This window comes from Emydura macquarii, unplaced genomic scaffold (assembly GCF_026122565.2).
Source record: "Emydura macquarii macquarii isolate MOO-44397 ecotype Brisbane River unplaced genomic scaffold, CSIRO-AGI_Emac_v2 contig_3506, whole genome shotgun sequence".
In the NCBI taxonomy this organism is placed as follows: domain Eukaryota; kingdom Metazoa; phylum Chordata; order Testudines; family Chelidae; genus Emydura; species Emydura macquarii.
The window spans coordinates 5,865,194-5,890,126 of NW_027133643.1; the positions used below are offsets into that span (position 1 = coordinate 5,865,194).

Consider the following 24,933-nt stretch of genomic DNA (forward strand, 5'->3'; position numbering starts at 1 on the left):
CCCCCAGCCCTGCCCCCTAACGCCCCCTTCCCCTGCCTGCCCTCCTCTAGTCCCGAGCCCCCCACCAGCAACTCCCACTCCCCCTCCCGGCTTTTAAATCCCTTTCCTCCAGCCCCCCCCACCACCACCCCCATCTACCCTTACCCCAATTTCCTCGTGTTCCCCTCCCAAGTTCCCCTCCGCTGCCTTCTCGAGGCTATTCTGGCCGCTCTCAGCCACCCACCCAGCCCACGTTGCCTTGGGCAGAAGCCGCTCGGGGGACCCATGCCGCCCCGCGTCCCTCTGGCCCTCCCCTACTGCTGGGGGGAGTTCTCGGGGCGCCTCGCTCCGGTGGGGACCCTGGCGCAGTGCCCCGGCCGCAGCCATGGGAGGTTGCTGGGGGCGGGGGGCAGGGCAGGTGCGGGCTTTGGAAAGTGTAGGATGAGGGGGAAATTGACGAGGGGTCGGGCTCAGTGACCCAGGCGAGGAGCCTGGCTGGCGGAGCCTGTCTCAGCCGAGAGAGAAACAGGCCAGAATGTGCAATTCATTCCAGCCTCTCCCGCGCCAGAGTCGCCACTGTGAAGTTAGAAACTCTTGGGGGGGGGGGGGAAAGCAGAGAGCGTCGCCCGCCAGCCCATTCTTTAGTGCCTGTTTCTCTTTAAATGTGATATAACCTGGTGGTGGGGTCCTGTCCCTTTAAAAGAGAGAAGCTGAAAAGCTGTGTACGCGCCGATTGGCTGCCTGTTTGGATACATCCTAAGGGGAGCCTTGAAACTGTTCGCCTGGGTTGGTTTTTTTTTTTTAAACTGTGCTGTTCCAATAAACAAGTAACGCCCCTCCCCCTTACATGCCTATCACCAAACAATTAAAGGCTAGGTCAGTGTCCTGGCTGGGGAAAACACAGTGGAAGTAGGAAAACTCAGCCTCATAGTTAACCTAAGCTCAAAACCACACAAGCCCCTGACAGTTCACTGCCGTTGTGCTAATGTGCATTTCATAAAAGGGACTTTCACAGGCTGGGAAAGAGTGGGGTGGATGTGCCTCTCTGGGAAGGAGAATCTAGGTGTCTTTTTTTGGGAGTAATGCGCCCATGAATGCAATGGTCTCTCGAGAAAATGATAAAGCCCTAAACTGTGCATCTCCTTGACTTCATCTGTTCACTGCGGGCTCATTGGGGTTTATTTGGAAAGGGAACATTCGAAAGGGCTGCTGAGCTGTCTGCTGTGGAAACTCTTAAGTTTTAAATAAGATTTGTGTGTGTGACTGTGTGCGAGAGAAGGGGGGGCATGGAACAGGAGGGAAGGCAGAGACGTACAATCTACATAGAAGAAAAAGGGGTTTCCAGCCATTTTTTGTAGAAGTATCTCGGGCTTCTGTGAGCCAGCAGTAATCAAATTAGCCTGCTAGAATTGCTAGTGTGAACTTCCTTAAATCTTTGGTTAGTAAAACACAAAGGTTAGCTCTTGTCTATCACTCACTTATCAGCCTAGTTTTAACAGTGACTCTTCCTTGCCGTTTACTTGTACGATTATTATAGAATACGGGCTAGTTGTGCCGTTTGGGTGTGGATTAGTTGTGTGTGCGAGGCATATTTGGACAAAATTCAACTACTGTCCAAGAACATTTCTTCCCCCTTACAAAATATATGTGTAATTCCTGCAATGGTACTTAAATCACTGATACTAATGCTAATAACAAGTGATAACAAATCATTCTAAAAATAAAACAGTAACCATGTTCAGCGCCCTTGTGCCTCCCCAGCCAAAACAAAAACGGGTCAAGGAGTATGGAGTAGTGTTTTATGGAAAGCGTTGGCATATACTGCGGGGGCACAGCTGGTAGATGGAGCTGGCTTTCAGTATACAATGCTTACTCCTGAGGCCAGTCATTTGCACTCAGCCCCTTCCCATGGTCATCCTTCCAGTGCTGGCTCGGATCCAGACTGGTACTGGAAGCTCAGCAGACAGTGCAGGTAGAGAATGAAGAGGAAAGGGGGTTTTTTGGTTTTGTTTTTTTAAGTGCATGTAGGAAGCTCCAGTGGAGCGTGCCAGTATCTATTTGTTCCCCACCAACACAGTTAAAGTAGATTGAAACAGAAGTGGGAGCTCTCGGCACCAATCAAGGAGGAGGGAGAGCTGTGAGGGACTCCCCTCTATGGGGGGGAGGGGTGTGAGGACAGAGTGGGAGCTCTCCCTTGCTTTTATCAGAGTAGACCCTCCTCCTTAGTTTAGCCCCTGGCAATGCCTGCAAGACAGAGGGATACTGACATCATGCAGAGAGTGGACAGTTTCCCCACCCACATTAGGAATGTCAGTGGATAAACACAAAGAAGCAAACAAGAAGAGCAGCAGTGGCGGCTGGCAGGGTGGGACAACAGATCCTGTTTCTGAACCAGGGCCATTCTAAGTATGAGCCTTTCTCTTTAGAAATTAGCTTTTTTGAATTTAAAGTGAAGTTGTTCCACTGGGGAATACTTCAGCAAAGACATGTGTTTGGGCCAAATGCTTGAGCCAGTTATCTCTGCCCCTTTTGCCATTCTTGCACACATCTGTGGCAGAATGAAAGCTTTCTCCCGGTCTGCCCAGCTCCTACTGCTGGATGCTGCATTGAAGTCAGAGGCCTACGTTTGTGCCATCATTCTGTTACCAGGGGAATTGGAGAGATGTGATAAGTTAAGTTTCATTGCAAGCCCAAGTTAGGGGCATGATGGACTGGGAGGGAGCCAATCTTCTTCTCCACAAAATATCTTCAGAAAACAGGGAAAGGGAGTGAGCTGAACTGTGAAGACTATTAATTTATGTTTTAAGCTTGTTATATTTGCAAGTTTGACACAAGTCACCTGCAAATGCTCCTGTGCAAAGCTACCTGAGGGTAATTTTATGTGTAGAATGTCCCAGACAGCAATGGTAACGGACATTTAGCACAAAGAGTTCCATCCTGGCCTTACCTTACCTTGGCCTTCCGTTCCTGGTGCCCAAAAGCTGCATTAGTCAGCTCCCACCCCTTTAAGACATGTCACCTGCCACAGAGCCCTCCATCACACCCGCATTTGTTATATGCTCTGGTTGAGCACGTTGTAAGCTATCTTTTAGCATCTCCAAAGCATTAATCATTCACCAAATGTGTTCAAACAGAGCAATCTAATAAAAACCTGATCACTTACTGGGGGGAAGGGGGATGTTCCACGCTTTACCAGGGGTTGAGTGCTAGTGGGGATTTCACAGCATTGCTGCAGAAGGAATCTAATTGGCTGGCCCAAAGTCAAACGGTGCATGTATCCAGAATAACCACCCAGCTCACAAGTCAGCCAGCAAGACCTCCCTTAAATCAGCACACTCACCCAGTTTAAAGTACTACAAAACTTTATGATTCCTTTAGACAGCAGACTAGAACTACGTATTCTAGGGAACAGTGCTGTATCAGTAGGGGAATAGATTAGACCCATTTATTGGGCTTTTCCATTGTGACTTGGTACAATTTGAAACCCCTTTGGTTTGATCCTGCAACCTATAAGCACAACTTCCACTTGCAGAACTCAGCAGGCAGCCAGAAGCTGGAATCTAGGATCTCATTCTCTGCGGCTGGTTGCCCACTGCCTAGCAGCAGTTTTCCACACAGTTTCTGAAGAACAGGTTGAAGCAATGGAAGTAATCCTTTGCAGTTCTATAGCAGCTCTTGCTACGGAACTCAAAGTCCTTTACAAGTTTTATATACATTTCAAAACACTGCTGTGAGTTCAGTCTAAGTATTTAATTCATTGTACAGTTGGAGAATCTGAGACAAAAGTAGGTTAAGTGGCTTGACCAAGGTCAAGCAACAAGTCTGTTGCAGAGTCAGAAATAGCACTCAGGAGTCCTGATTCTAACCACAGCTGTAATCCTTGTTCCAAACATTAGACATCTTCTCTCAAGGTCAAGCTTTCAAAAGCTACATTTCATAATCCTTACCTTTCCTTGTCTTCACCTTTCCGATGTCCATTTCTATGGAAACCTGGGCATAAACAGGAACTGAAAGCCAGCAACTGAAACTAACAAGAACTCCTGCTCTCAGCTACTGGCTTATGGTTACAGTTTCCACGGGAACAGATGTTGGATCAGCACAAAAATAAGAAAAAGGCTTGAAAGAGACTTTTTTTCAGACTTAGCCTCTGCCCTGATGTTGTTGTTCCAACCTCACTCTCCGAGCAAGAGCCTCCAAAGTCTATAGGGCTTCAAGCTGGTTAAAGGGGTTTTGAAAATAAAATAATATATACAATTGTAATTTGCATTTTACAAACATTAGCACAACACTTGTGCACTTTAACACTTTAAAACACTTGTGCACTTTAATACCTTTACATCCATGTGCACTCCTGTTGCTCCCACAGACTCAGGCTTGGTCTACACTGCCAGCAGTCAACGGGAGAGAAGCAAGCTATGTAGTCCTGTTGACTTACTAATTTTGACTTACCACGGCGTCTCCACTGGGCCGCGCTGACGGGAGATGGCTTCTGGTTGACGCAGCCTTACGCCCCTCACGAGGGTGGATTTATGGCGTCGACCAGACAGCACTTCCGGGATCAATTGAGCGGGTCTCCATCAGATCCTGTGGCATCGATCCGGGAGCACCGACACTGCCGCGGCAGCGTAGACATACCCTCAGGGTCATCAAGTCTCAGAACACTTCTGTGAGGTAGGAAATACTTAATGGCTCCAATCCTGCAAAAACATACAGGAGTAATTGAATGAATTCCATTGGAACACATGGGATTGTTCAAGTGTGTAAGTACTTGAAAGATCCAGGGCTTCGAACATTTCGAATAGCAGTATTTCAAAAAATCTCTTTATGGTCTGGTTAAAGTAACGAAAACTTTAAATGCCCCTGGAAGCTTTTAAAAAAATTAAATAGATCTTTGCTTTCATTTGAAATCTAATTTCACAAAACACCACTACAGGCAACAGTGTACATTTACAAGAGGCCTCCCCCTCTTGGCTGGTTTGAGGCATTCAGTAAAGCTACGCACCTCCTCACGTGGTGTTGTCTATGTAACAAGTGATTGGAGCAAATCTAAATAATTTTACCTGAGACACTAATATATTGTTTCCATAGAGTAACAAATTCTCACTTTTCCTCTGACCTGCTGTATTTTGATTTGAGAACAGCTCTAGTGCCATTTAGCCCATCAGAATCATTAGCCATAAGTATGTAGGCTTTCTTCAAAGCATACTTTACTTTCCTGAATGGAGTCTTATAATTTAACTCTGATCAGTGAGTAATAGCCATCCCAGCAATCTGATTGGTTGGCTCAGGATCTGCCTCACTAAGCTCCCTGAAGTGCCAGTCAGCCAGGCAGAGCATTCATCACTTTTTGTCCTACAGTGCTGTGTGGTGTTGCTGGGTCCTTGCAAACAGCTCCCCCAAAGGACAGTCCAGCAGAACTGTGCCAGGTGTTGGAGAGCTTGGTGAATCCAGGTTATCCTCGCTCAGTTACACAGCTGAGTGTTCCTCGCTAAAAAGCATTTTCCTTTGCTGATAAGATTCTTCAGATCGGGGCCAGACTGGCAGATCTATTTGTGGGGGAGTAGCCAGGTTTCTTTCAGTTTTGCTTACTAATGTTCTTGATGTGGCAGGGGAGCTTCAGGTTATGATTGGTGATTGAGACACACGCTGCTGATGTAGGGGGAAACATTAGGTCCATTGTAAGTGGAGACCCTCAACACCTCCCTTTAAGAGGACAAGGTGCTAGCATCTCTTAAACAAGAGAATGTTAATCCCATCCTCAAACAAACAAACAACAAAACAAAACAACTCCACTGCTTGCTGCTGACAATCATCACCCATTTGGGAACTTTCCTTCTGAAGGAAAAGTTACCAAGAAGATGGTGAAGCAACACTGACAAAAATTAGAATCCTCAGATTTCCTTGAGCCTTCTCCACCTGTTTTTGGTGTGGTACGGAATCTACAATGGTCTCCTCGACCACTGATCTCCTGGTGATGGCGCATATAACCTTTCCACACTGAATCTTTTCCATCTATCAGCTGCCCTGATGCTGTCAGCTGTGAGGTATTGATGACAAGCCTCTGGATCCTGGAATGGATTGAGAGGCAGGTCTTCAAGGACAGATTACATTGAGTACATTCCCATTTTCTCTTTCACAGGGCTGAGCAAGGGATCATTGCTCATCTGCACCAGGGTCTCATGTATAGTGCTGCAAGATTCTGTCTACCATCCTCCCTGTTCAGGCCACTAGGGCAAATAGCGAGATGGTTTGGGTTGCCTCGTCATTGGATCTGAAGGCTTTCCCAGTGTCTAGCTCAACTGGAGTATACATGGGAACTAGCTGGCTGAAGTTCAGCTGGGATCCAACGGGAATAACATTGGCTGCCTGGATCAAAGAAGCAATGACAGAAGTAATGTATCTTCAACTGTGTGGGGTTCACCTGCCGTTTATTTCTAAAAATTTCAGTCCGGAGGTTTTATCCGATGCTGAAGTGTTTCTGGGAGTACATTTCAACGGTGCTTGGCTAGAAGGCTGTGACCGTTGCTGTCAGATGGAGATCTCGCCTTGATTAGCCACACCTTTGTCACCCCTATAGTGGATTACTGCAACATGCTTTTCTTGGGGCTGTCCCTGATGACTGCTGTGACTTCATCAAGTGCTGAAGGTGGCTGCCCATTTATTTAGCATTTTTTCTCCTTTAGGATACAGTACATCTGTTTTCCACAGTCCGTCTTAGCTTCCAGTTTGTTCACAGGTTCAAACTGTAGGCAGCAAGAGAGGAAACTACCTATTTGCATGAATTCACAGGGCATCGCTCCTCACTACAGCCTTGGTTTCCACAGCCTAATGATCACATCAATTTATAAACCGGAATTCTGGACACAACTGTCGATAAAGATTGGAAGGTGGCTAATTGAAATAACATTTTATCCTAGATATGAAACATACTTCAGTAGCTCTATAAAGTTTAAACGGGAAATCAAAGACTGAAGGCCAGCAAGTTTACCTAGCATGGTCATATAAGCAGGTATCCAGTGGCTCTTGTATGGTTAAGCTCTAGTGAGTCTAGGAAAAACCTAATTAAGTTATTTCCGTAGCACAGGTTTCTCCCTGTTGGGTATTTTCTAGGGTCTTGCTTAGTATTAAATAATTAAAGCAACAGAACTGCTTTAAAATGCTCTAATCTGTTTAGCTGCTTTTCTCTGGAGTCCTTTTATCTTACTGGTATTGGAGTCAACTGCCCCACTTGACTCTTGAGCCTACCATCATATTGCACAGCTTTCCCTTCCATCTTTTTAAAAGAAGTGCATTCACTCTGTGAAAATGTGCCATCACTTCAGGAATAAGAAGGGCAAAAGCAAGACCTGTAATTAAGGGTTCTTACCAGCTAGGAAAGAGAAGAACATGCAACAAGCAGCAGCTACCAGTTGCAAAATCGCCACTCCAGGGTAGTAGCTTCTTCTTCTTCTTCTTTTTGTGTTTTATGATGAAGCAGACTCACTCGCTGAGTCTATGACCGCCAAGCGCAATTCAAGAATTAAAGTTTCACCTTTCCCAGTGTTCTTAAAGAATTCCAATATCGCTTTTTTTATAGGGCCCCATTTTCCTGATGCTCTTACAAGATGTTGCAGTGAAATTTTGATACTTTAAGCTTCTAAGTTTTTTGTATAAATACCCACTTTCGATGGAACATGCTTTGCATACCCAAAGGAGATGATCAACCATTTCCTGGACCTTGCACATTCCACATAATCCATCTTTATGTTTGTTTATTAGAAACAAATGACTATTTAAGCCACAATGGCAACACAAAATTCTAACTAGAGCCACTTCTCACTTTCTCTCAAGGTCTTGGAGTATATTAGCATTTTCTACTCTTGGGCAAATTACATGGAATCTTTTCCCCTTTGTTTCTTTTGCCTGTATTTCCTGCTATTCCTCTGTTAGCTCATTTTTTATCAGATTTTTAAACTCCACTTTATTTAAAGGGATCTCTGAATCAACCTGCTCCTTTCCAACAGCATTTTTTGGCACTTTGTCTGCCAGCTCATTGCCCACGACCCCTACATGTGCTGGGAGCCCTGCTATTATTATGATTACACCCAACTGCGTCAGTTCTGTTGTTAACAGTGATATTGCATGAAGTCGATCATTTCTGCTATCTGAAGGGCTGTTTATCCTGGTAAGGAATCAGACAAGATGACCATGGCAGCTGGGCGTACATCTATGACCCAATTTAATGTCAGCATTATCCCTGCCAGTTCAGTCATCAAAAGGGCGACACAATTTGATAGCCTTACAGCTTTCTTGATTCCGAGTGTCGGAAAGCAAAATGCTGCTCCCACTCTTCCTGCACATTTAACACTTCTTTTCTTCTTTCAGTTTCATTATATAATTCCATCTCTACCCCAGGAGGTATGATTTTCCAATTATAAAGCATTTGTCCACAGTTATAGATTTTAACCTCTTTTAGGTCTTTCTTTTCACCAAGATACTTAGTCCACACTTTAACCCTATTGACGTGAGGCATAATGAGTTTTTGCCCTACCCGTCAACCACTTAAGTCCCAGCTTTCATTGTATGTTAGCTTCGTCTTATCATCTTCACCATTTCCAATCACTTTGGCCCAAAGGTTAGGGTGGTAGCTGTTTGGCTCAGACAATTTAAAGGGCCAGCAACAGAGAGGCATGCTGGGAAAAAAAGTTATCATATCCCTTGTACAGAGGGAGAGTTAGAAAATAGGTGGTTGTGAAAAGAACTGCTCCTCTTTATTACATACCACCACTATGGTACACATATCAATTGTAGCCTATAATCTGTTGCATGTATAATTTTGAATATATTACGTGTAGAACCTCATGTTTATTTAGGATCCTATTTTAGTTCACAAACTCTTCTTCTTCTCCTTTGCAAGAGCTCAAGTCCTTTTGCAGAATTTTCCATTCAGAACGTTGCATATATTGCAAATGAGGTGTCTTCTTTTCCAAAGAACACCACTATCATTTCAACTAGTTCCTCAAGTCCCTGAATCATTCTGGTCACCATCTGCTGTACCCTCGCTATTCTCTACGTATGTCCTTTTCCTTTCCTCATAAGAAGATGAGAACTGAGCATGAGATGCCAAGTGTGGCTTCAAACAGCACCTTACAAAATGCTGGAATAATTTCTTCTGACTGGTGTTCAATACCTCTGATTAAACAGACCAGAATTTAATTAGCTGTTTGGACCTGCTTCTAAGCTTCATGCCAAATTTCAGCCCCCCATCCCAGTTCCTTTCTAGTCACTTTATGCTTAACAATATGTGAGATCTCAAGGTATATTTCTGTCCCGTGTATTGTAGGCCAAACACTACTCCTTTCCCTTCTTACAACATCTTCTACCAGCCAGGGCACAGATATGTAAAGTTGTTATTATTTGTTATTTTTATTACAGTGGCAACTAGAAATACTATGGTCAGGGCCTCTTTGTTGGTAGAAACACATAATAATTTAAAATCCCTGCCCCAAAGAACTTACAGTCTAAAGAGATGAGACAGACCGATGGTGGAAGGGAAATCAGGAGAGGTCAAGTGATTTGCCCCATGTCACCCAGCAGGCCAGCAGCAGAGCTGGGAAAACCTCACTTCAAGTCTCTGCTCCAAATCAGGCAGAGCAGGGATCTGAAAGCAGCGTCTTACATCCCACATGAATTGCTTTAACCCCTGGCTATAAGGGGGTGTGTTGCTCTCTGTTCTTGGTGGGGGGATGGTTGGCTAGAAAGGGTTGACAAACTCCAGGAGAGGACTCATGGCTGAGACTCTGAGCAGAGATATACCGCCCCCTCCAACCACCCGGTTAGCCAGGTCCACCCAGGGCCACCAACCACCCAGTTAGCACTTCAGACCACCTAAAGCTGAAGTTGAAGTAAATGTATCAAGCTTTATTTTAAACCACGCACTGCGAAGGTGGGTATTGGACATTGTCCATCCACCATATATTGGGGCCCACCCAAATTTCCATTCCTAGCTATGCCACTGTTATAACCAAGCAAAATAATCACTATTATTGACCCTGGCTGCTTTATCATGAAAGAAAACACAAGTGACAGAACACGTGTGATAAACTGGTTACTTCAGTTACAGTCTCTTCTGCATGCCTTTCTGGTGAGAGCTTCGAACAGAGATTGCGCCTTTGAGAGCGAATTGCCTCTGGGGACTTTGTGAACTTAGTCTGCGTATCTGATTAGATACTTAAAAAACATTTATGAAGGACAAAATAATTTGTTTAGGGGCAGGAAGACCCTGTCTAGACCCAGATCATGGGACTTAGGCACCTAAGTTGTTTTGTGGACCTTGGCCCTACATCCCACTCAGTTTTCTGCATTTCATTCCTGGCTAGCTTAGGGGGATACCTGTTCAGTTTGCTGGCTTCTGTGAATCCTCTTTTTCAGTGCCTAACTCTCCCCACACAATGCAGGGGGAACCTAGGCACCCAGCTGTGGACTGGGAATTCCACTGGGAAGCAGGGTGCTTAGGAATTAAGAGTTACACAACACTTGAGTCCCTTTTGAGAATTTAGCCCAAAGGTAGTCATATTTCATGAGATGACTGACTCTGTGGATGTGGGGAAAGCGGTGGATGTGATATACCTGGACTTTTGATACGGTCTCCCACAGTATTCTTATCGGTAAGTTAAAGAAGTATGGGTTGGATGAATGGACTATAAGGTGGAGAGAAAGCTGGCTAGATCATCGGGCTCAACGGATAGTGATCAACGGCTCGATGTCTAGTTGGCAGCCGGTAACAAGTAGCATGTCGAAGGGGTCGGTGCTGGGGCCAGTTTTGTTCAACATCTTCATTAATGATCAGGAGAATGGGGTAGATTGCACCCTTAGCAAGTTTGCAGATGACACTAAGCTGCGGGCAGTGGTAGATATACTGGAGGGCAGGGATAGGATACAGAGTGACCTAGACAAATTGGAGGATTGGGCCAAAAGAAATCTGATGAGGTTCAACAAGGACAAGTGCAGAGTCCTTCACTTAGGACGGAAGAATCCCATGCACTGCTACAAACTGGGGACCGACCGGCTAGGCAACAGTTCTGCAGAAAAGGACCTGGGGGTTACAGTGGACAAGAAGCTGGATATGAGTCAGCAGTGTGTCCTGGTTGCCAAGAAGACTAATGGCACATTGGGCTGCATTAGTAGGAGCACTGCCAGCAGATCGAGGGAAGTGATTGTTCCCCTCTATTCGGCATTGGTGAGGCCTTATTTGCAGTACTGTGTTCAGTTTTGGGCATCCTACTACAGAAAGGATGTGGACAAATTGGAAAGAGTCCAGCAGAGGGTAACAAAAATGATTAGCAGGCTGAAGCATATGACTTATAGGGGAGGCTGAGGGAACTAGGTTTGTTTAGTCTGCAAAAGAGAAGAGTGAGGAGGGATTTGATAGCAGCCTTTACCTGAAAGGGAGTTCCAAGGAGGATGGAGCTAGGCTGTTCTCAATGGTAGTAGATGACAGAACAAGGAGCAACGGTCTCAAGTTGCAGTGGGGGGGGAGGGGTCTAGGTTGGATATTAGGAAAAAAAATTTCACTAGGAGGGTGGTGAAGCACTGGAATGGGTTACCTAGGGAGGTGGTGGACTCCATCCTTGGAGGTTTTTAAGCTGCGGCTTGACAAAGCCCTGGCTGGGATGGTTTAGTTGGGGTTAGTCCTTTGAGCAAGAGGTTGGACTAGGTGACCTCCTGAGGTCCCCTCCAACCCTCATCTTCTATGATTCTGTGATATTTCTGCTTCTGATCTCATACTAAAGTGGGCAATCCTCGTTCTAGAATCCATTTTCAGTTGCTACAGAGTCAACTCTGTGATGGGGCAGGTTTAACTCCAGAGTAAACTTCATGCAGTAGACAGCAAATTAATTAAAAACAAAACCTCACCTGCTAATCACCCTGATCTCTTGGATAAGGTCCTGACTCTTTAACCAGTTTTCTTCCCCCACCTGATACATCAGTGTCAGCTGCTGAGTGGCCGGTGAGTCAGAGTTTTCTATTGTGTGCTATACCTGCTTTCCTATCAGCCCTTCTCTCCCTTAAACGGATGTCTTGCAATCAAATATCCCCTCAATGAGAGAACCAGCATCATGGAAAAATCCTCAGACAGCTGAGTCATTATTGCTCCCACAGTGCAATACAGCCTCAGTGCATAAAGTGATCAAAATGGTGGGGGCAGCGTATGAGGGATTTCAAACAAGGCTGCTGTAGAGGAATAAGGAAGCAGTAGGTATGTGTTTGGTTTACATATAGACACATTTAATACAACCCTGACATAAGATCAGGCCATCTTTTGTTTAAATAGGGGAGCCTTTGCCTGTTTTCTAATGGGCAGCACCTCTGGGATGGGGGTGCTAGCTTGTAGACTGGTCAGAACAAACAGGCAGTAAAACCTAGGGGTTAGTGGCCACAAAGTGAGGCGAAAGGGGAATTGCCTGGCTCCCGTTTGAGTTCTGCTCTCAGGCTTCAGTGTATCTCCTACCACAGTAAAGGGAAAAATACCCTTGTCCTATGGCTAGCCCCACAACCTGCCTATTTATTTGTAGGTGTTTTTGGGGAGCTCCCGGCAGATTTCAGTCCCTGCCCAATGCTAATGAATTGGCCCTCCTACCGCCCCTTAGAGGCAGGAGACTCTTGTCTCCATTTTGCAGACAGGCAGGTTCTTTCACCTCTCCAAGGTTAGACAGGAAGTCTGTGGTGGAGTTAAAACTAGAATCTAGGTCTCCTCACTCTGTCCTATGCTTCAGCCAAGAACACCTTCGCCATCCACCCCAACTTTGGTCTTTTATCTGAGGCTGTCCTGAAAGCTCCTAAGTACAGTTAATTTTTTTGGGGTGTCTCCACTCTTGATTTGACTCCACCACTGATCTCTCCCCACCCTGCCCCACACTTCTTTGTAAAATTCTACCAGAATTGTTTGGCTTATGTTCCTTACTGTCCGTCTAAGCTTTATTTCCACATATCTTTGCACCTCTTGGCTTTGTCCAGGAAAGACAGCATCAAAAGACCGTGTGTGTGTGTGTGTGTGTGTGTGTGTGTGTGTGTGTGTGTGTTCTCATCAGATTTCCAGCCTGCTTTCAAGATCAAAGGACCTCTTGATCCCCTACTTTGGAGGTTTGCCCATCACTAGTCTTATTCTATTCTTTGCTACTGACTTCTGGGAGTCTGAGCTCTAATAGCCCTGGTACCTTGCCTGTCTGGGTAACTTTAAAATCCTGTCTAGATTGGGAACATGTGCATGCTGGTTGAACAGATTTAAATGTGGCTGTAGCGAGCACCTTTTTAAAACAAACTCCCTAACCTATGTAGACCAAGTTGTTTTGTTTTGTAATGGTGTTAATGTAAAGCCATGCTACCAAGATGTGCTAGTGGATCTAAAATGGAATTGCAACAACTTAATGTCAGACACGGCTCTTAATAGACTGCTACAAATGTTGTCTATAGCACAAGCAGCGTGCTGGGGTTATGGGAACTGTGGGCTGTTGTTTGAGACTCATTTCTTGGTAGCGTCCTAATATTTGGCTCTCTTGATTGGCTGTTCTACAGCAACCATAGAAAAGTTACCAGCTGATCTAGAACAATGGGCTGCATATGGGCAGATCCCTGTGGTCATGCAGAGCCTAATATGGAGAATGGGAACTCGGATCGGCTCTCTGGCTTTTTCTGCAATAGACGGGGCTACAAAATCTTGTTCTGAAAAAAAATTGTAGATGCTCAGGGTGGTGTCAAGAGACGGATCCTGAGAAGGTGGGAAAATGGTTTGTTTTCCCAACTCTCAAAAGATGGTGGTTATTTATATGGTAGAAAAGTCTCCAGATGAGTCTCTTAAGAATTGTGACAGCACTGAGGAATGTATGTGGTCTGGAAAGCACTGCTGTCTTATCTAAAGAGCAATGCAGATGTGCTAATGAATAAGGTGCTAGGAGGTGAGGGGCATAGTACCCAGGACACACTCTGTGTGTAAGAGGTTGTCTGTAGTTCATGTTGTTCTTCTGTTTAGTCCTCTATAACTGTTTTATAATTAAGTCACTTATTCGATCAAGTCATGCTACTGATTACCATAGCTAGTCTTCTCTGTTTCTGTCTGGTTTTGTATTGGCAGCCATCCCCATAGGATCTGGGCACTTCCCAAGTTAATTAGATTGGCATAGGATTCAACTGGGGGAATCCTGTTATGCTAGAACTCTAAGCACAGTACTTAAACACATTGCAGGTTCCAACCCAATGTGGAGGGAGCCCAACTTTCTTACTCTTTTTCTGATGTGATCCCAAGTTCCTGTCTCTTTCCTCTCTCCAAAAACATTCTCAGGGCCTGGTTCCCTTAACTCGCCCTCCTTCGTGTGGCAGACTGCTCGTTTGCATTTTTCTGCAGTGTTTGTCCCCTCTGCTGCTTGTCCTGACTCCCTTCCATTTGAGGCCCTGCTTAATGGCCCCACGATTATCTTGCACCTTTACTGGAAAGACTTTCTGCTCTGCTTCTTGTTGCTTCTTAACTGAATTCTCAGTTTTGACTTTCCTTCAGTGGGTCTCTTATTGAACTCTGCAAATGTTTCCCTCTTCTTTGGTACCTGCCATAACCCCCTTCTATTCATTTTGTAGGATTGTCTGGTTTCAGTTCTCTCTCCACCTCCTTCTAAAGGGGTGATAGGATGGAAGAAGCCAGGTCACTGGGAGATGTGATGCACAAACAAAAGGGAGCTGGGTTCCTTGCAGAAGAGGAGAGCAGTGGACTGTGGGACAGTGGGAGGAACGTAGTGCATAGCCTCCAAACAGTTACTCTAGCCCTTTCATTGCTGATTCTTGTTGTGTAATGGCTGTTGCTGAGGTGTCAATGTTGTCCCTCCATAGGAGACTTAGCAGGTATGTGGGTTAGCAATGGAACGCCCAGTACAGCTGAAACATCAGGTGGTACCGATGCTGCAGGTAGTAGTCAGGGAGATCATGACAGGAAAAGGAAGATCCCCCCCATCCCCTCCCCCCTCCCCCGGTGGAATGCTCAGCCCTCATGCTCTGGGAGGGAGGCAGCCGGAGAACGGTATGGCCTGCACTGAAGCAGTATTGCAGGGGAGTAGCAACAGGGTTGAGCTTGGGAAAAGCTCCCTGATTTGCCACTGGTGACTTGGAAAGTTCCCCCAATGAGTTCTGGAGACTTTGGGAGGCAGGGAATCAGCTCTCTGTTTCTGCAGCATTTTCAAGCTTCTGTGTGTGAAAATGTTTCCAGCCCTTCTGGTTGTGAAGCGATTTTGCAAATCTGAACCCATGCAGAGCTGTCTTACTGAGTCTGCAGCCAGAGCTCCAGTGCCTCTGTTGCTGATCCTGCCTTTCCACAGCAGCAGAGGGAAGCTGGCGAGAGTCTGGCCACTCCCACATCTGCTGTTCACAACCAGGTGGCCCCGCAGTGAAGCCAAAAAGAATCGTGTCTATTTTGTTATGTTGCTGCTTGGGGAAATCTCTGAACAGCTGCGAAATTTGAGCACTGAAGCTCTTTGCAGGGAGGAAGACCGACAAATGGGCTGGGGAAAGGGCTGAGTAATGGAGCAGCGTCTCTCATCCTCAGAAAGCAGCTATGGGGATGAGGAAGGTGAGCAATAAGGGCCTTGGGGACGTCACATTAACTGGACCACTACTAGCTAGAGACTGATCCAAAAGATGGAACCCAGGAACTGGGCTCTGACGGGGAGCCCAGAAGATGCAGGAGGGAGCTGGGCTTGTCACCAGGTTGTTCCCACTGGAATTCATTGGTGGGACTTACTCACTGATCTTTCATCTCAACTAATCATTAATGGGGGAAAGTCCTGTCCTTGCTCTTCCCTACAGAGGGATGGGTGGGGGGGAGGGGGCCATGCAAAAGTGCCCTAGAAAACTATGACTTTTCTTTAGGCTTTTGGACCATCCTGCAGAATTTGTTAGAGCACATCACAGCCTGCTCCAGTCACCCTACAGAAAGGGGAGCATTCTCCATCAATTTCTGTAACTTTGAAGTCATTTCTATAGAGCGCCCTGTTCCAGTCCTGTTAAATCCTATAGGGAGGAAAGGAAGAGATGAAAATGTTACTATACCTACTGCTGTGCAGAATCAGCTGGCTCCAGATTAGCTGCCAAACATCTGGGGTCTTTTCCAAATAAGACATCTGCATCTTTGTCCGTTGCTAGGAGCCTTCAACTAAGCATTAGTTCACACTTAAAACTAACAGCGGCACTGTGCTGCTGCAAGACCGTCTGTGACAGCCGAGCTACGTCGACGGGAGAGAGCTCTCCTGCCGACACAATAAAACCACCTGAACAAGCGGCGGTAGCTCTGTGGGTGGAGATGTCCTCCTGCTGCCGTAGTGCTGTCCACACAAGCACTTACGCTGGCAAAACTTATGTTGATCAGGGATGTGGGTTTTTTTCACACCTTTGAGCAACAAAATTTTGCCGGCACAAGCGCGAGCGCAGACAAGGCGTAATACACACAAGTACACAAGGCCTAATACACACAGATTCTCCTCTGCCTTATACAGGGCCAGATGGATCCATCCCTGGGCCCCAGGCAAACCTTCACTTCCAGGCTCCTACCTTGTAATCTGAATAACAGCCAACAGCCGATAGATGCCCACGCTTGCATCTGAGCCAATATTTCTGAATTGTAAAAATCTTTCTAATGGTGCTCTTTGCTGTGTGCATTCCTCTTGCGCTTGTTCCCTCTTTATATGCACTGCTGCCCCCGAAAGAGGCTTTGTTTTCTATAACAGTCAAAAAATGACAGGAAATGCAACAGTAGAATTCGGGAGGGGCTGGAGTAGCAGAGATGGGGCCAAAAAAAAACAAACCAACCCTTCAGTGATGTCCTCCTCCCATAAGTGCTGCTGCGGCAAATTCCATCCCTGCCTGTTCACTTAATGCTGTTGGAGAAGGAAGAGGTTCCTTTACCCATTTCCTTCCTCACTCCTGGAATAGGAGAGTGAGTCTCAGTCAGTTGTGTGAACACAATCTCTGCCCACTCGCCCGCTAGTGTGGATTTGAGTGCGAACCGAAAGAACGTCACTCCCTTGACTCGGTGGCAGTTGTGACTGTGTGCCAGGTCTCCGCGCCGCTCGCTGCAGTTCAGCCTGGCTGCCCCACCGTTGTGATGGAGCTATAGCGGGACTGCTGATGCGAGGACAGCAGTGCTAGAAAGTTAGCAAATGTCTCAAACGTTCTGCAGGATCTGCTGCTAGCTGAAAACCAAAGGATGTGAGCTCCCAAAGGGACAGGCAATGCTCCTTCTCTTGGTAAAGAATTGCATAATAGCTATATACTAAATACTGGAACAATCGCTCAGGTACAAGAGTGTGTCCTCTTTATCTCCTCCGCCCTCCCCTCCCTCCCCCAGTCAATTCTGTAATGGTTGCATTTCTGCTAAAAGTCAGTTTCTACGACTGGAACTATTACCAGCAATAGCTGTGGTAAGATGGCTGTCTCATAACATTTAGCCTCTGACCTTCGCTCCTGTAGCATCTATACTGGTTTCACTTAGGTTTGTGAGCAGGGTCTCCTCGAAGAGTTCGTATTTGTGCTGAGATCAGAGCCTTGCCAGTAATGGGACTTTTAGAGGTATTTCTCTAGTGCTCGACAGGTAGCATTTCCACCTCCTACACAAGCATGGATGGATGAACCCTCCTAGCACCTCTGTGATGTAGAATTTGTTCTTTTAACTTCAGATGTTTATTCCTGGCTCATTGATTTCTTCCCCACACGCACCCTTAATTTTATTTTATATGGCTTGCTAGTCCCTTACTCAAGCTGCCTGGGGTTGGGGTCCTGTTATGACGCTGCAGAATACCTTTTGTCTGCCAGCTGTATGGAATGCAGGGCTTTCACGACTCACATTTTCCAAAGACCTATGAAAAGTACATTGGTTTAAGCGCTTTAATTTCTCCTCCTACCCCCCTTCTTTAATTGAAACAGTAGTTCTTTGTCACAGCAGTCAAATCAGCTGTGATTTATTGGTATACAGGAAGCTAACCCAGCAGGGGACTGAGGGTGTCTCTGCTTTACTGAGATCATCTAAAGCATGGGGAGGGGAGGGAGAAGCCCAGTGTGGAGCTGGAAGTGGGATTCTGAGGAACAGCAGAACTGCTTTTTGCTTTAGAGATAAGGCCTTTGCATGGGGAGTTCCTGAAACCGTGTTCTTCATGTATGCAGCATCACAGACCATACGTATGGCATAGCAAATGTATTCTTGTATCTCATCTTCCACGCCGTGTCATTGGACTGGCCTGGTGGCACTGAAGCAATATTTTTTTGTTGCCTGGGGAAGTCCTGTCCCCCCGACCTTGTCCCAGGCATCCCTTTTGAATGCAATTTGCTCATAAAAATCAGTTTACATTTGGACATACCGTTATAATGGGAAGGATACACAGTTTTGATGCATACACAGTGTGCTACCAGAGTAAGTTGGAAGGGTTAGATTTCATCTAGAAGTGGGATGAGGCATAAAGTTTGGATCCAGATCTAAACTTTCCCTGGATCTGAGTGTTCAGATCTGGTCTGGGGGCGCGGTGTATGGGTCAGTTTTGAAGTAATCCAAGCGAAAAGCTGAGCTAATACTTTCAATTGTGCTGTGACTCTTCATATGAAGCTGCAACTTGGTTGGACTGTTTGCTTAGCTTATTTATAGACTTGCAGCAGGCTGTCAGTGTTTGCCTGAAATGCCCCCACTCTGTCAGCATGAGATGTTCCAGATGGGAAAGGGTTAAGTGGATTCTGCTAACTCAGCTCTGGTCTACACTACAAACTTGCTTCGGTATAACTACGTCGCTCAGGGGGGTGAAAAATCCACACCCCGAGCAACGCAGTTAAACCAACCTCTAACCCTCGGTGTACACAGCGCTATATCGAGAAGAGGGCTTCTCCCATTGGCAGAGAGACGGCATCTCGTGGACGCAGATCAGCTACGTGCTCCAGTGGTACAGCTGCATTTTACGTGTAGACCTGCCCTAAGACTCTTTGAGGAGCAGAGAGAGGATTTAGGGTATGGGCTGTGTCCCAAGAGAGGAACCTGACCAGCCAAACCCCCAGAGAAGATGTGATGGAAGCTTTCTTGCTGTTTTGTTAGTTAATAAAGCCAAACTCTGGACAGGGATGATTTTAGGCCTCACCTGTTGTGTGGACTCTGCTTTTAGAGCAGGTGGGGAGTGAAACCTGCTGACCAGGCATTTTTATGCTACCAGTTGCTGTGGTATCAGAGCGCAGTTTGCACCGCTCTTACATCTCTGTTCCGCAGGTGTTCTAGTGAATGTAACTGGCAGGAGTGTTTGCACAGAGCAAACGCAATATGCATAGCTCTGGAGACCTGCACTGTAAACCTGACCGAAGTGTCATGCTTAGCCAAACAGGTCATGAGCGATATTCCTGCTTCCTATGACTATCCCGTAACTCCAAGCTGCCAACGATGCACAGGAAAAGAACTAGTCACAGACGCTATTTAGCAAACAATTCTGAATATTGAATACGTTTTGAGAAAATCTTGATCTTTTTCTTGAAACCTTGCTCCCAGAAAGAGGTGAAGTTTAATTCAGTTATTTAATTTCTAATTCATTTCGCTCAAGTTTATAAAAAAAAATTCTTCACCTTTAGACAATCCAGCAAGCTACACTTGAAGTTATGACTTCTTAAAACCAGGATGACGTTCAGATTGCTGATGAGACTGGGGCATGGAACGAAGACAAACTCACCTGTGAAGTTTTTAAAAGCTTTTGGTGGGGGAAACAATCTTGCACTCACTCCATTTTAACGTTTGACTGTTGCTAAGCAAAATAATCATCCTAGAAGTTTAATGTTTTATTGTCTTTATGAAAAATCAAAATGAGTGGATAAGCATTTAGGCCAAGATTGGAAGGAGGAGAAGGGGGAATGAAGGCCTAAAGCTAAATTCCTACATATTTTTTTCCCCCCCCACTTTCCTGTATTTGGGTAACTAAAGAAGTGGCTAAGTTTTCAAGAGTCCTGAGCACATAACTGCCTCTATTGACCTCCGTTGGGGTTTATGGCAAGAGCTATGTTTCCCCAAGGATTTCAGTCTCACTTGACTAGTCTCTCTTTCTTTAAATTAGCATTTTTGAAACGAACACCAAAGATCGTTTTCCCGACAGAAAGACGGAAAACGGCAAGGAAAGGAAAATGAATATGAAGCGGAACAGTAGAGCCTCCGAGTTACAAACTGCTTTGGGAATGGAGGTGGTTCGTAACTCTGAACGAAACGTTATGGTGGTTCTTTCAAAAGTGTGCAGCTGCACATTGACTTCATATGGCTTCGGAACTTTGCTATGCAGCAGAAAAAGGCTGCTTTAAACCATCTTAATTTACATGAAACGTGCCCAGAAACCATTTCCTTACCTTGCCAAATCTTTTTCTAAACTTTCCCTTTATTATTTGGTAGTCTCCATTTCGCACAGTACTGTGCTAGATTTGCATGGGGCTTTTTGAGTCTCTGCGGCTGTCTGATTGCATACTTCTGGCTCCAAAGAGGTGTGTGGTTGACTGGTCAACTCATAACTCTGAGGTTCTCTGAATAACGTAGTCAATGGTGCTGCTAAAGGTAGCATAGACTGTACGTGAGATAGGCCAAGTGACTTGCCCATGGTCACTGAGTGAGTGACCCAGTGAGAATCCAGATCTCCCAGTCCTCCTCCTCTAATCATCATCTACCTTATTGTGCTTTCTCCCCAGGCTCCCATTCTTTTCCCAGAGCTTTTTGTTGAAACGAGCTTGCTATTTGGGCACTGAGACTTTGCGTGAGTTGTGGCTGCTCAGCACCCACAAAGGTTGTGAACACCTCTCGTGTCTCTCGACAAGTGTGCTCTTCAGGAGGGGTACAGGAACCCTGGTTTGGAGTTGGGAGCTCCTCCGGGTGAAAACTCTGACAAAGTATCCATGCTTCTGTTGATGAATGGTGCCCGTGCATGGCGCTTTGAGAAAGGCCTCTAGATTTCCATGTGCTTCTCTTCCGCCCCCCATGAAACTGCTAGGTTAGGTGTTCCTGTAGCCTCCCCAGCCTTTCTCTCAGCATCTAGCCACTAGCGTGTCTGGCTTGAAGCAGGAAGGGCTGAAACTCAGGGAAACAATCTTAACCTCCTCCCAATGTTAACCAACTCCTTGAAAGCTCAACCCTGAGCTGTGGTTTTTTGGAAGGTTCAGGATCAGATCCCACGTGACTTGCACGGGTTCACTTAACCTTGTCTGAAGGAGAAGCTGGGATTCCGGAGCCCGAGAATGGAAGCCACTGGTGTGTCCTAGGAGTCTTGCTTGGCTTGGCTCTGTGACCTCTTCCCACTGGCCGGGGAGCCTGTGTCTTACTCTAGGAGTTCTGTCTCCCTGGTGTGTGTGATTCTCTGCACACCGGCCTGCAAACAGCTGTTCACATGCAGCGTCCCTTTGATTCTGAGCTCCTCCTCTGTCGGGGGAGAGGTTGGGGTGAGCGCTAAGCTGAGGACCAGCTTCCCCCCACCGCCCTTTCTAGCCGCGCCATGTTCCTCTAATACAGCAGAGACGTGACCGTTCTGCGAGACTCGCTGGGCCTTCGCTTTGAATGAGATGTGGCGATGCATTGCATCGATACAGCCCCTCTCATTGGGAATGCCAAAGCTGGGTGCGTTTTACCCAGGAATGGCTTCCCCTGCCATTGGTCTGGAACAGAAGTGGATAGAGTGCCACTATCAGAATGAAAATGGGGCCCGTAGCACCCCGAGATGAAATCTGCTATTTCCTCCAAGTGCCGCGGATCTCTAATGACGACAACGTGTCACGACTTCACTTTTTCATCTCATTTGAAGTAAGCTCTTCAGTACAGGAAATCTCTCTTAATGTGTCTTTTTTATGGTGCTGATCACAAAGGGGGGGCCCCCGACCTGGGTTGAGGTCTCTAGCTGGTACAGTCTTATAAATAATACAAATGATGCCCGATTATGCTAATTCCCGGCAACCTTTGTCTGCAGGTCATCCGGCTGCAAACGTCTGAGCAAGATGCTGCAGAAGAAGACGGCCGGCAGGAAATGCGGGTGGCTGTGGGGTGCTGGGGGAGCTAAACTCCTGCGAGCTCCGCAGAGAGCCAGCCAGCAGGTAAGGCGGAAAGATGTGTACGAGTGGCCCTCTGTAATGATACCAGGCTCCTCACCCAAGGATCTTGATGTGATTTAAGCCGTGCAGTCCCCAGGTGAGGCGGATGGCATTGGGAATCTGCCGAGGCACTGCGTGTGGATGTGCCCAAAGGGGTGCAGTATATTCTTGCTACTTGACTTTCAAGAACACCTCGAGGCTCTGGACCAAGATCAGGACCCCATTGTGCTAGGGACCGTGTGTATATGCAGTAAGAGATGGTCCCTCCCTGCAGAACTTGCTGGTTAACTAGAGAAGACAAAAGGTGGGAGAGAGGAAAGAGTATCCCCCCTTGACGGACGGGGAACTGAAGCGCCAGGACTTGCCCAAGGCCCATAGGAAGGTAGGACTGGGCCCAGATCTCCTGGTGGCACAGGCACTGGAGCAGGTCTCTGGTCACCCTTCTCAAGACCATGCAGGGTTGTGGCAAAGCTGGGAGAATGGCAATCCCCACGTTCCACTGCTATAATGGAGGCTGTTCTCCCTCCATCTAAAGCACTGATTTGGGCGCTCCCCGGGCCAGGGGAGCTCCTCTTCCAGTGACAGCTCCTTCCTCTCAGACTCCATTCCTGCCTGCCTGGCAGTAGCTCCAAAGGCACAGCTAATTCTGCTGTCCGAACGAGCTGTGTGTTGGCTTCTCTTGCTCTGGAGGGCGAACATTTAGGGCCTAGGGCTCGGAACAGGATGCACCTGAGTTCCTTCCCTCATGGCTGATTAGGCGGGGCAGGCGCACAGTGGTGGGCTTTCAATGTGGAATCACAAAGAATGCTCGCTGCCCCTAGGCTGGGGATTGGGTTGAGGGAGGATTGTTCCTCTTTGAGTAGAGGAGGCTTTAGGGTTAGGGACCATTTTTTGGGGAGAGAGAATCAGGTTAGATTTGCTCCAAGTCCTAGGTAAGTCACAGCACTAAGGGGTCTCCTGCTTACCACATCAGTAAAACCGGGAGTGTCCCCATCAGATGACATCCTGGCTGGCAGCGCAGCCTCCCAGCCTTCCAAGCCCTTGGAAGCGGCATGAACGAGCTGTAATGAGGCAAAAGGAGAAATGGGGCAGCGCTGTGACTGCCAACAGCTTCTAAGGAAAGCACGTTCTGATCGTCCCTTCGGAGCAAGCTCCAAGCTGGAAACTATGGGGCAGGGGTCGGCGTGTGGCGTCCACCATATCTAGAAGCAGAAGTATTGTCTTTTCCCGCTGGGGATCAGAGCCCTGTTTGTGCCAGGTGCTGTACTAACCCGTAGTAAGGCAGTCTGCGCCCTGGAGAGTTCACAGTCTCTGCTGCAGTCAGGGTCTCTGCTGGTAGCCCGGGTAAGCGTGCTGGAGCTGGCGTCGCGGCTCTTGTTAGCGAGCTAGGCTAGCCGCCTGAGTGTGCAATCAAGGTTCACAAGCAGGCTTGTTCTTGGGCAGCCAGCAAGTACGCTGCTGTCTTCAGCAAGCTGGCTCAGGTAGGCCTACGTGTGCTGCAGTCAGGTGTGTAGGCGTGCCTGGAACAGACAGGCTAGACCAGTGGTGGGGGAGGAAACGGGCACAGAGAGGGGCAGTGACTTGCCCAAGATGACCCAGCAGGTCAGAGGAGGAGTTCCCATCCAGCGCTCTAGCCAATCATCTGAGCTGCCTCTCTAGCCCTGTGCCAGGCGCTGTCGGAATAAAACCGGATTTATGCTGTTGATTACACAGTTATGGAGCTCGTTGCCTGGGGTAACTAATCTCGATCTGGCCCAGCGTCCTCGTGTCCATTCACCCTGGTGGATCCCAGCTTGGGTCGATGCATGTCCAGCTTTTACACCCGTCTTCGTTTCACGAGGCAGGGACTTCATGGGTTGTGGCGGCTGCTGCTGAACTGCTGGCTCTCCCCTTGGCAGGAGAGAGGTGTCTTTGCGGTGGGGTGGGGGGCAGCTCGCTGAAGCTTGCACTGCGGCTGTCCATGCTCTACCTGCGCCTTGGAGAGAGGACTCGGCTCTCTGGGACCATTGCTGCTCAAAGCACTAACTTGGTTCTGACGTATAAAAACCATGTTGTTTTCCAGGCAGTAAATCCAAGGGTGGCGGCTCCGTCAACTGCTGTAAACTGTCCACTGCGGCTCTGCCCCTAGAGATCTGGATGGCTGCTGTAGGAAACCGCCATGGGAAGGCGGTGGCAGGCATAGAGTTGTGAATAAGCAGTTGGCGTTCTTTTGGAACAGAACAGTGGCGGCTAATTGGGACACAGGGACGCAGTACCATTGCTGACCCCAAACCAGACACTATTGTCTCAGCTACACAATTCCCAGCATTCGGGCCAAAGCATCAATTCCCCAGCGCATTGCACTAGTAAATAAACGAGGGGAAACCTCCCTTAAAGCAACACTTTCCCTGGACAAAAGTCCCATAAGAAGAGCACAGAAGCTGGGGAATACTGTGGCAGGCTTCTATCTCCAAAGGCATTTCGGTGGTATCTGTCGCTATAGTAGCTAAGAGCTGTAAGAGGGTTAAGAACCCACTAAAACCACCCCAAGGCACTCAAGTCTCCATTCTACTCTAGGTGTAATCAGGTGCCTGTTCTGAACACTGTCATTTCTCTCTTCTGGGCCATGCAGCCTCCCATCCAAAGAGCTCAAAGCACTTTAGAAAAAATCAGTTAACTAAACCTCGCCTGGCTGTAGTGAGGTAGATGGTATTGCTCCTACTTCACGGAGCAAAAATGGAGGCGCAGAGAGGCTAAAGGTCGGTCTACTACACTGCAGCTGGGAAGCCTGGGCAGACCAACTAGTTTTTTAGCCTGCTAAAAGTAGCAGGAGAGATGCTGCGGCTCGGGTTCTCAAGCCCACCCAAGCTCTAGCCCGAATTGCGATGT

The 24,933-nt window shown here is 47.1% G+C and overlaps 1 protein-coding gene across 3 annotated transcripts in view; it reads left to right on the forward strand.

The window, feature by feature from the left end:
- Positions 1–11,963: 11,963 nt before the first annotated feature.
- Positions 11,964–24,933, forward strand: part of ACOT11 (acyl-CoA thioesterase 11) — a 100,848-nt gene continuing 87,878 nt past the window's right edge. For 2 of the 3 annotated variants that reach the window (XM_067535503.1, XM_067535505.1), the window contains exons 1-2: positions 12,128–12,217; positions 21,945–22,068. In XM_067535503.1, coding sequence (XP_067391604.1) covers positions 21,973–22,068 — 96 coding nt within the window. In that variant the 5' untranslated portion in view covers positions 12,128–12,217; positions 21,945–21,972. Of the gene's footprint in view, positions 11,969–12,127; positions 12,218–21,944; positions 22,069–24,933 lie in introns of those variants that run through there. The other variant, XM_067535504.1, reaches the window with a different exon arrangement.